This window comes from Trichechus manatus, unplaced genomic scaffold (genome assembly GCF_000243295.1).
Source record: "Trichechus manatus latirostris isolate Lorelei unplaced genomic scaffold, TriManLat1.0 scaffold00121, whole genome shotgun sequence".
Lineage (NCBI taxonomy): Eukaryota > Metazoa > Chordata > Mammalia > Sirenia > Trichechidae > Trichechus > Trichechus manatus.
Window position 1 is genome coordinate 1,804,018 of NW_004444057.1, and position 12,526 is coordinate 1,816,543.

The window sequence follows — 12,526 nt, forward strand, 5'->3', positions numbered from 1 at the left end:
GAAAAACATAAAGTCTCAGTAAAAACAAAACCTACAAAAAAAGAAGAAATGAAAAAAAAATCCAGAAATAAAAGGAACTCAGCACAGGAGAGTAAGAAGAACAAAGAAAATGTCAGAACCACAAAAAAAAAGCACTACAAAATGCAATCCCACTCCTAGGAATACATCCTAGAGAAATAAGAGCCGTCACACGAATAGACATATGTTCACCCATATTCATTGCGGCACTGTTCACAATAGCAAAAAGATAGGAACAACCTAGATGCCCATCAACAGATAAATGGATAAACAAACTATGGTATGCACACACAATGGAGTATTATGCAAAGATAAAGAACAATGATGAATCTGTAAAGCATCTCATAACATGGATGAAAATGGAGGACATTATGCTGAGTGAAATAAATCAATCACAAAAGGACAAATATTGTATGAGACTTCTACTGTAAAAACTCATGTAAAAGTTTACACACAAAAAGAAATAATCTTTGTTGGTTACAAGGGATGGGGAGGCAACTAAATAGACAATAGATAAGTGGCAACTTTGGTGAAGGTTATGACAGTACACAATACTGGGGAAGCCAACATATCTTGTACAAGGAAAGGTCATGGAAGCTCCACAGACACATCCAAACTCCGTGAGGGACTGAACTGCTGGGCAGAGGGCTATGGGGACCATGGTCTCGGGGAATATCTAGCTTAATTGGCATAACACAGTTTATAAAGACAATATTCTACATTCTACCTTGGTGAATAGCATCCGGGGTCTTAAAAGTCTGTGAGCAGCCATCTAAGATACTCCACTGGTCTCACCCCTTCAGGAGTAAGGGAGAATGAAAAGAACAAGATACAAGGAAAAGATCTGTCCAAAGGACTAATGGACCACAGCTACCACAGCCTCCACCAGACCGAGTCCAGCACAGCTAGATGGTGCCTGGCTACCACCACTGACTGCTCTGACCAGGATCACAATAGAGGGTCCTGGACAGAGCTGGAAAAGAATGTAGAACAAAATTCTAACTCACAAAAAAAAGACCAGATTTACTGGCCTGACAGACTGGAGAAACCCCAAGAGTATGGCCCCCAGACACCCTTTTAGCTCAGCGGTGAAGTCACTCCTGAAGTTCACTGTTCAGCCAGGGATTGGACAGCCTCATAAAACAAAACAGGACTACTGAGGCACAGCAGTCCAGGGACAAGGACTAGAAGGCAGGAGGGGACAGGAAAGCTGGTGATAGCGAACCCAAGTTTGAGCAGGGACAGTGCTGACATGTCGTGGGGTTGTTAAACATTGTCATAAGGCAATATGTGTACTACCTGTTTAATGAGAAACTATTTGTTCTACAAAACTTCATCTAAGGTACAAAAAAAAAAAAGAGTTACCTATGTGAGATCAAATTGACAACAGCAGCTCAGAAGGTTTGATGGGAGGCCTGGGGCAGTGAGTTGAAGATAACTGTGATGGAATAATTTGGAAAAGGATAGTGAGAATAGCAGCACAATTGCAAGAAAGTAATCGATGTCACTAAATTGTACATGGAGAAACTTTTGAAATGGTGTAACTTTTGCTATGCATATTTTCACCAAAAAAAAAAAAGTCCTCCAACGTCAAGAAGGGAGAGTGTTGACATGTCGTGGGATTGTTAACCAATGTCATAAACCGATATGTGTACTGACTGTTTAATGAGAAACTATTTGTTCTGTAAACCTTCATCTAAAGTATAATAAAAAAAATTAAAAAAAAAAAGAAATAAAGAGACGCACTGCATTGGCCAAATCTGCTGCAAAAGACTTCTTTCAAGTGTTAAAAAACAAAGATGTCACCTTGAAAACCAAGATGCGCCTGACCCAAGCTAAGGTGTTTTCAATTGCCTCATGCGCATGCGAAAGCTGGACAATGAAGGAAGACCAAAGAAGAACTGACGCCTTTGAATTGTCGTGTTAGCAAAGAATACTGAATACACCATGGACTGCTAAAAGAACAATCTGTCTTGGAAGAAGTACAACCAGAATGCTCCTTAGAAGCAAGGATGGCAAGAATACATCTCACATACTTTGGACATGTTATCAGAAGGATCAGTCCCTGGAGAAGGGCATCATGTTTGGTAAAGTGGAGGGTCAGCCAAAAAGAGGAAGACCCTCAACAAGATGGACTGACACAGTGGCTACACACAACGGGCTCAAGCATGACAATGATCGTGAGGATGGCGCAGGACCAGGCAGTGTTTCACATTTTGTTGTACATGCCGTTGCTATGAGTCAGAATTGACTCAATGGCACCTAACAACAATCATCTCAAAACTGTTTTGTACCGAGATGAAGTAAGGACAAATGATATGCCCTCCATAAATTTTTGCTGAATGAATGAATAACTGAAAATTCTGAGCAGCAAAGGTTATGCTGTTTTATCATCATCATTAACAAATGTTTACTCCGTACTACGAGGTGCAGGGTACCGTGTTAAGCACAGGTAATATGAAGATAGCTACAACATGGTCTCTGTCTTGGAAAGCTTATCATCTAGTTTTGTTTGCAGTAGTTCTAAAACAATCACAGTGAATATTAGAAGTTCCTAAAGGAATCTATCCCAATCTAAGCTTTAAGGTTTTGAGTGTTGAGGTTATGAAATAAAAGATTTTGAAGCTATTCAGTCATCTTCCTCCCCCTAAAACACTTTAACAGAGACCAGACATCACTCTGCTCAAAGCAGTCTTCTGTTGATGCTATCCATTAATCCATTCCCCCAAACCTACAAGTTTATTTTGCTCCCCAATGCTACTTTCTGATTACTACTCTACCACAGCTATTCAACAAAGGTTCCTGTTTCAAAATCTAGTCTATCTATTCGTTTATACTTCCTCTTCACTATCATCTATCAACATGTAAGTCAGAAGTTTTCAAACTTTTTTCATTTTTTGAGAGGTTCATAATACTGTAAGTTAAATCTATCTCAAGAAAGAAGCAAAGACCAATGAACACAGAGCTGCTCCGACTGAAGCAAAGGGTTCTACAGCACTATCTACCACTCCCATGCCCCACAATGGTCCCTAAAGAAGCTTCAAAACACATGGTCTGAAATACCATTCTTGGCTATTATCCCACTTTACTTGATAATTTTAGTGCTAGGTTCACACCTTTCCTCATTATTTAGCTCATCTCACATAATGCCCTATATTTAAAGTTTCTTGACTTCATTACTTTACCTCCATGTATTTCAGCAACCAGTATGTAGATATGATCATCCCTCCAATCCACCACCACACAGCCAAATCCTTTTCCAATATCTTAAAATGATAGCTCTTCCCGTCATCATCAAACCTCTTAACTTCCACTTTACTCACCATCAGTGACAGTGACCTTTTGGGTCCTTTGACCCTTTTCTGTTCTCCCAATCCATTTAGTAGGCCAAATGTTGATTATTTCAAATACTGGTCTCTCCAGGATCTTACCATTCTATGGCTTTCATTTTACCAATCTCTGAACCCAAGCCACCTTCACCAGCCTATGTTCACTGGGGAAAGGGAAGAGACTGTCCTAAACTTTGCTATAACAGTGCTGACAAAATTCTCTTCAAAAACATGCAATCTAATCTCATCAATAATACTAACAAATTCCCCACTGCAGTTGTTATAAGCCATTTCCATATTCAAACTCTCAATTTTACCTCTACTTCTAAACCTAGAGGATCGTGATACAGAGAGACTGAGGGTAGCAATAGCAGAGATATTCACAATGACTACAGTAAAACTGAGAGTTCAACAGAATGACACCAGAATTAGAGCATACAGAATCCAGTAACATGGCACAGTGTCCAGCTGTGATGGCACCAACAACAGCATCCTAGGAAGACTGTTTTGAGGCAAGATATGGCTGTACCTTGCTTCCCCTGGTTCCTGCCTATTTTCTGAAACTGGTTCTTCAGCTTGCTTGTTTTGTAAATTCCTTCACTTCTACAGTTAGTCAGTTTCTGCTGCTTGCAAATAAGAACTCTAATTAGTATAAGCTATAACTGATACGGAGCCCTGGTTGGCACAGTGGTTAAGTGCTTGGCTACTCACTGAAAGGTTGGCAGTTCAAACCCACCAGCAGCTCCACAGGAGAAAGATATAGCAGTCTGCTTCTCTAAAGATTACAGCCTTAGAAACCCTACAGGGCAGCTCTACTCGGTCCTACAGGGTAGCTATGAGTCGGAATTGACTCAATGACAACAGGTTTTATGGGGGGTTTATAACTCAAAATAAGCCAAGAAACCCAAGTACTAACAATGTCATGTGCCTTGAATTATCTGATGTGTTCTTATTTGATATTCAAATACTACAGTGGAACATTATTACATTCTGTATGCAAACAATATTTATTGATTTTATAAACTAATCACTGGGAATAGTTAAGCTGTCAAAAATTGACATGGTACCTTTTCCAAGGTGAGAAGATTTATTTCAGACTGTAGACGTATTTCTGGTTTGTTGCTCTGTTGATCCTTGAAATGTTGGAACTCTTTTTCCAAATTCTTATACTTATTTTCAGCTTCATTAAGCTGCATTTAAAAAAAAGTATTTATATCTATTTTAAAACAAAAATATGCATGTTTAATGTTACAGGATTCAATTCAACTGTGTTATTTATTTTTTATTCTAAATCATGTTCGTAGCAGAAAATTTGGAAAATAAAGTGTAATGAGGAAAATAAAGATCTTTAGTAATCTTAAAAAACATTATTAAATCAATTGATTACCATGTACAAAATCTTTTTACCAGTATGAAATTTCTTAGGAAACCAGTACCATGAGAAAGTTTCTGTTACATTTGAGCTGGCAAATCAGAAAGTCACCATATAAAAATACTGGTATCTTGTACATTTTTCTTAAGGTGTCAGATCTAAGAACAGATTGAGTATTACAGATATGCAGATTGTTATCCACAAAAATAAAAACTTAATTGTAATGTAATATTATTATTCCTATAATTTGATACTGTATGAATGTCAAAAATTCAAATAATATTACAATTTTAGGTAATTTAAAGATTATTTAGTCCAGCCTCTTCATATTCATAGGTAAGAAACTTGAGGGCCAAAAAACTACATAATTCAGGCAATGCCAAAGAGCTAGTTAGTAGCAGAAGCAAGAATAGATTTTGGATCTTCTCATCCCCTAGAATAATGTTCTAAGGAAAACATGTAATGCTAAGTAAAAAAAAAAAAAAAAGAGAGAGACAGAGAGGTAGACTGCCTTGACTAAACACTCTACAATTTCCTTTAGGAGAGTTGTAGAATTACAAAAAAATATATACTTAATGATGTTCTTTTCAAATCTGGGAATTTTTGTTTTATCAAATGCAAATGTGCATTGCTCCAGATGCTTCAGAAAAACATACTGATATGACCAGCAATGACTAGATACACCAATTATCACTTTCCGAAGACATAAGAATGAACCATATTTGATACTGAGAAAATCTGTGGCAAAAATGCAATTTTAAATCATCAATACTAAAGAAATTCTTTTATGCCAACAAATACAAATAATTCTAACCAGAATTTATCTAGCATCTTTAGGTAATGAGGTGTTCCATACAAAAAATTTTCCAAGTAGCTGAAGTTTATCACTGTTAACATTCCAACTTTTATTTTAAAAGCTGAATAGAAATCTGTTAAAAGTATCTCACTGACTTTCCTATTTTTAACAAAAGGTAATAAACTTAATATTGTATTCAGTAGTTTCTCCACCATTCAGGGATATTATCATTAACAATTATTGTACCAGGTTGTAGAGCAGTAAGCTCCTAAGGCATGGTCAACTCTTTTTCCTTTGCTAAGTGGCCCATAAATAACAGTGATTTTTGAGTTCTGGTATCTCCTTTTATATGTGTGAATGCAGACACTTTTGAATACTTCTGTAATTGAATACAGATAGTTCTCACTCCTGTATCAGTGTCTAACTGTTCTGTCTGCCTTCTAGTTAGAACTGTGTGTATAGTAACCTGGTTCAGAACAAGAGTCTAAAAAGCTTTCCTTTATATAAAATGTGGAAAGTACACAGTGCATGGACTTAGCAATCTGGGCATCCTAGAAACTTATCTGCCCATACCTTCCCCTGCTCCCAGTATTTTTTCCCACAGGTCCTAGATTATGTTTTAGACCAGTGGTTCAAAATCAAAGAAGTGTCCTGGGTAATTTATCCAAAATACCATTGTCCAGGTTTTTCCCACAAAGATATAAGCTAATTATGTTGATCTCAGAAGGGGTATTGACATCGTATGTTTTTTCAAGAGCTCTCCTGGACACTTTAAGAACCTTTGCTCTAAATGGCTGAATCTTCCTGATAAGTGGAAGAAGAGAAGCAGTACTGGTGAATCCCATCACATTTGCCTACTTTTACAACCTTATCTTTCATATTTTAAGTGAGACCGTCCCATAGTAACAATCATCATATTTGCAAGCACCTTAATATCGTGACCTTATCTGACTCTGAAGGTGCTGTGCAAACAGCTCTTCGGGCCAGAACTGACTAAAGACTTTAAAGAATTCATCATACATATCTAATCTATGCTGAAATTTTTAAGAAAGATAAATGAGTTAATCTTTTATCTTTTATTAAAAGTTTAATTTTTAACAGCTGATCGTTCTTCTTTTAGCAAATATTTACTGAGCTCCTATTACGTGCTGAAGACTGGGCTGGCTCCAGGCATACAGCTATAAACCAAAAAAAAGCACAGTTCCTGTTTTTATGGAACAAAGAGACACGGATCAAATCATCACATTAATGAAAATAAAAACAAACTGATGTAGCATATCATAGAGAGAAAAAGAATAGGAGAACAATGTCTCGTGAGAACATGCATCAAAAACTTGACCTAGACTTGCGGAGCAGGGATCAGGGAAGATTTCTCTGGGTAAGTGATCCTGAAAACTGAAGGATGAGTAGAATTCACTAGGCTCAGAAACAGTAGCATACATAAAGATCCTATGGGTGAAATGAGCATGACATGCTTGCGAACCTGAAGGAAGACCCGTGTAGTTAGAGCAAACAGCAAAGATGAAACAGTGGGAGATGAAATAAAAGAGGTAGGCTGGGACCAAATTACACAGAGGCTTAGAGGACAAGGTAACAATTCTGATCAGTAGCCAGTGAGCAATAAAAAGCCGTCAGAAGGTTTTAAAGAGAGTGTCATGATCCCCAAATTTAAAAAATACCACTCTGGCTACAACATGAAGAGCAGACTGAAGGAGCCTGTAATTGAAATAGAGAATACTTAATGGAGAAGGTAAGGTATAGCACGCTGGGTTTAAAATGCCTTTAAGACATCAAGTAGAGGTCAAAAAGGCAGTTAGACATATGGGTCTAGAGTGCAAAGGAAAGGTCTGGGGTATGAATGTGGGAGTCACAGATGTACAGACTGTCTCTGAAGCCATGGGTAGAATTGTTTAGTACAAAGTAAGTCCTGACATTGAAGGAATTTCAACATTTAACAGCCTGAGAGGTGGCCAGAAAGGCAAAGGAAAACAAGGGGAGGGACGCAGTAGACGTCAAGAGAATATACAGAAACAGTAACAATAGCATTGATGCTGTCAAGAAGTTTTAGTAAGATGAGAAATGAAAAATGTGCACTGAACTTAGTGACTCAGGTGTTGGTGGCTTTTCTGACAGCTGGCTGGTTGGAGGGAAGGGGGAGAAAGCAGAGTGGGATGGGTTGAGAGGTGAGTGTGAGATGAAGAAATTAGAGGAGCACAGAAAATTCCTCAGGAAATTTGGTTGTTAAGTGAATTTGGTCCAGTGACACATGAAGAATATCTGTTTGCTAAAAGGAAATTTATTAGAAAAAGAACACTTTAAGTTGTGAGTCACCTGAAGTACAGCATAATTTCATGCAAATAGTTACAAAGGAAAAAAATTAATCCAATATAATCTGTATTGGGACTTAAAAAAAAATTCAAATTGAAGTATATTGGCATTTCAGTGCAATAATTATGATTAGTAGTACAAATTACTGTGAATTTTATCACTTTTTAATGAACTATTTCTTTCTAGAATACAAATAAACTTTAAGTGTAAAAAGATGACAGGTATTTTACCCAACCTTCTGCTGAAGTCGGTGTTTATCCTCTTCTAGCTGCTTGATCTTCAATCTTTCCAGTTCTACTTGGTGAACACAGTCTTCTTTGGCCCTACGGATAGAGTCCTGAAGTTCCTGCAAGTTCCGTTCACGTTCTGACTGCAGTTCCTTTTTTTCTCTTTGAAGCTTGAAACAAGTGCATCTTTAAGTGGCTGGCCTATTACTAGCCGAAATATACTGTCCAATATTCTATTATCCTTAGATACAGTTAAACATTCAGAATATTTACAAATTCATTTTCAGATCCTTTTCAGTTATTACTTAATATTTAAGAATACTAAAATTATAAATTTTCAGTCAATCATTATTTAATACTAATACACAAATAATATACAAAGAATATACAAATCCATATAAATTCAGATGAAAAGGCCCTAAACCCACTGTCAATGAGTCAATTCCAACTCAAAGCTACCCTATAGGACAGAGTAGAACTGCCCCATAAGGTTTCCAAGGCTGTAAATTTTTACAGAAACAGATTTCCACATCCTTCTCCTATGGCGCAGCTGGTGGGTTCAAACTGCTGACCTTTCGGTTAGCAGCCAAGCACCTAACCACTAGGCCACCAGGGCTCCTGAAAAGGCCCTAACCACTTAAAATTCCCATTTGAATAAAGCCCATTTTATTATATAGGCTTATATCCCCAAACTTCTTTTTTTCTTCTAGAAACCTCTCATCCTCTACCTAATAATATAGAAAATAACAGAGCTTTAGTATTAGGAACAAAATTATTTCTACACATATTTAAGTTTAAACATCTAAACAATTTAGAAATCTCAAAATAATCCATAAAGACATGGTTAGGGTGATTTACTGAGAAAATTTTGAACGATTTTGGGTGGGGAAAGGGCATATAAAATTAATGTGGATGAAATTCTACCGAATTTTTATGCAAATAACACGCCTTCTATGTTTGCCAACTGCATCCTTCCCCTATGAGGTATTTTCATAAGCATGCTATGCTAAATTTTTTTTTTACAGCAACATTCCCTTCTACCTTAATGCAGTATCAGGATTTTAGGCCCCTGAGAGGGTGCTACATTTTTCTCTAGGCAATACAGAAATCCACCCCTTCCATACAATGGGAAAGTTAACCAAAAACTTCAATATTGTAGAAGAGTTCAGGTCAAAGCTGGATGAATGATGCTTAATTATTTCAAATAACACTTTTCTATCTACTCCTCATATTCTAATGTAAAAAACATGCTTTGCCCAGATGAAGAGCAGTTTCCTCCATATTGTCTGAAAGATAATTTCCATGAAATATATTTCACATAAGTATAGAGAAAAAGAAAGAAATGGTATGAACTTAATATACAGACTAATGAAATAAAAACATACAATATATGAATGAAGTACCTCTGAATCTGCACTGGCAAGTTGCTGCTCTCTCTTCTCTAAGTCAATCAGGGTTTTTTGAAGTTTTCCTTCTAAAATAGTATATTCAGCCACCTAAAATATAGTAAAAGAAAAGTTACCTCATCTTCCCCCAAATTCAAAACATAAATTAAAAAAATATATATAATGTCACTGAAACAGTGGATATGAGAATAAGAAAGTCATGAATTACATCCACCTACTCAAAGCAGCAATTCTTTCTCCTGTATTCTAAGGAAGGAAGCCCAACCAGCTTCTGCTTGTATATCTCTAGTGATACTTATTTAGTCTCTTGCAGGAGTCCAGTTTCCTATACGGCAGTCAGACTGCTAATAAAAATCTTGTGGTTAGTCAAAACCTACCTCCTTAAAATCTGTTCTGTTCAATGTCCCAGTATCTCTCTGATGCCCTCAGCTAGCTATTTAAGCTTTCTCTCCCTGGTACTAATCCTGTTGCTAGATCAGCTAGTCAGTTACAAGTCAGTCCTCCTAATGGTTTAGATCTGACCCTGTACTACAGTTCCAGTAACTGAGTCCCTGACCTCTTCTTAAGCCAGAGCCCCTGGTCAGGCCCCTAGTCTAGTACCCCAATTTCTACAAGCCTAGAGTACTGCTTGGCTCTATCTTTAAGGATATGAGGCCTAGTCAGGATAACAGGTCTACTTGCTCAGCCTATACGGGATACAGGATTCTCTTGGTTTTCTATCTTCCAATTCAGACTTACCACTTTTACTGGACTTTCTAAATCAATTTTTCCACCCTCCTCACCAACTAGTCTCCACGTTCCATCCTTCCTTACCACCAATAAATCCTGGTTTGATGCTCTTAGAAGCCCATCCTTTAATCCTAGTTTGACCTCTTGGTCAGAGAAAAAAAATTATGTATCTTCCCATATTTAAGCCTGGGAAATCTAATGAAGTTTCTTCAATTATTATTCACATATTATGGTTTCCCCATTCTCTAATACCTTGGATTTAATCTAGAGTCTAGATTCTAGACTAAGTCCTTAAAAAATATGGTACTTGGATATGATCTCACTAGTTCAGAAACCAAAGACCATGTACTGTCAAAAACTAGGACACTGTATGTCTATTAGCCTAAGATCGCCTTTGTTATTTGAGGATCTTAGTCATACTCTTTGTTAATGTAAAAAAATATATACATACATACATACACACACACGTAGACATATATACAGCTATACATATATGTATGTATAAATGTATGTAAGTATACATATGTACACATATGTGTGTATATCTCTCTCTCCCAGGGATTTTGTGCTTGTTTTTAAAGCTGGCACAACTATGCCCATTGTGTACTTGTCCAACTGACTATTTTAATCTGATTACAGAATTTGTTAAGCTTGTTAACAAACTGTTAACCTTGTTAAACTTATTTTGATGATTTAGGCCCAGCATATCAACCAATCAATGACATTTTGTATACAGACTGTGTTAACTCTACCACCTAATCTGCTAAGCATGCCCTCTACACCCTTATCCAAATCACTAATAAAAATGTGTCAGGTTCTGAGTGTGACACTTACAAAGTCATACAGAAAGTGAGAGGTGAGCAGGATTGTGAGGGAGTACTCAAATCATATGTTCTTCCTCTGGTAACCCAAACATCTGTGCAACCCAGAGTTCTGTCTATGGATTTCTCCCCTCATACTACACCTCCTCGATTAATCTCATTTACCTATTATCACATATACTAAAAACTCTCCAATTTATATTCAAGGTCAAACCTCTCTGCAGAGTTTCAGACCTATATACCCAAATACCTTGCTGAATATGTCCTTCTCAATATTCCCCATATAACCCAAACTCAAATATGTAAAAAAAAAATCTGCAATCATAATCTTTTTTACCTCACCAAACATTTATTAGATACCTAGTATACACTAGACAAAACAAAAGTCTGTGGAACCTATATTCTGAGAGAAGGAGGACAATAAACAAACACATGAATATTTGACAGGTAAATGCTATGAAAAAATAAGGTAAAGTGAGGAGACAGTTAATACCTGGGGGAAAGGGAAGGAGAGCACTATTTTGGATATGGTGGTCTGAGAAGGCTTCACTGACATTATTCTGAACACAGACAAGAAAGCAGCTCTGGAAGAAGAGTGTTCCTGAAGGGGTAGGTGGCTTAGCATGTTTGAGGAACTATAAGGAGGTCAGCGTGTGTCATGGATTGAATTGAGCCCCGTAAAAATATGTGTCAACTTGGTTAGGCCATGATTCTTAGTATTGTGTGGTTGTCCTCCATTTTGTGATAGTAATTTTATGTTGAAGAGGATTAGGGTGGGATTGTAACACCCTTACTAAGATCACATCCCTGATCCAATGTAAAGGGAGTTTCCCTGGAGTGTGGCCTGCACCACCTTTTATATTACAAGAGATAAAAGGAAAGGGAAGCAAGCAGAGGGGGGACCTCATACCACCAAGAAAGCAGTGCAGGGAGCAGAGCATGTCCTTTGGACCTGGGGTTCCTGCGTGGAGAAGCTCCTAGTCCAGGGGAAGGTTGATGACAAGGACCTTCCTCCAGAGCCAACAGAAAAAGCCTTCCCCTGGAGCTGATGCCCTGAATCTGGACTTCTAGCCTACTAGACTGTGAGAGAATAAACTTGTTTGTTGAAGCTATCTGCTTGTGGTATTTCTGTTATAGTACCACTAGATGACCAAGACAGTGTGGTTGGAAAAAACTGAGTGAACAGAAGGCTGACAGAAGATGAGGTCAGAGAGAAAGCCAGGAAACAGATCATGTAAAGCCCCGTAGGTTCTGCTAACAACTTGGGTTTTATTCTAAGTGTGATGAGCAGTATGATGAATTTTGAGTAGCGGAGTACATTTTCAAAATCTGACTTATATTTTAAAAGACTCATTCTTTGCTTGTATGGATATAATAAGCTACAGAGGCCAGGAATGGCAGAAGGGATACCAAGTTAAGAAGTACTTACAGTAGTTTTAGAGAGAAATCATGAAGGTTTAAAGTAGGAGGGTAGTGAAGGACTCCGGCAAGATGGCGGTC

The 12,526-nt window shown here is 37.5% G+C and overlaps 1 protein-coding gene across 5 annotated transcripts in view; it reads right to left on the minus strand.

Annotated features, from left to right (window-relative positions):
- Positions 1-12,526, minus strand: part of CEP120 (centrosomal protein 120) — an 89,592-nt gene that overhangs the window by 29,563 nt on the left and 47,503 nt on the right. For all 5 annotated transcript variants that reach the window (XM_023738673.1, XM_023738672.1, XM_023738670.1 and 2 more), the window contains 3 exons: positions 9,474-9,566; positions 8,079-8,240; positions 4,415-4,537 (listed from right to left, as the gene is read on the minus strand). In XM_023738673.1, coding sequence (XP_023594441.1) covers positions 4,415-4,537; positions 8,079-8,240; positions 9,474-9,566 — 378 coding nt within the window. The remainder of the gene's footprint in view (positions 1-4,414; positions 4,538-8,078; positions 8,241-9,473; positions 9,567-12,526) is intronic.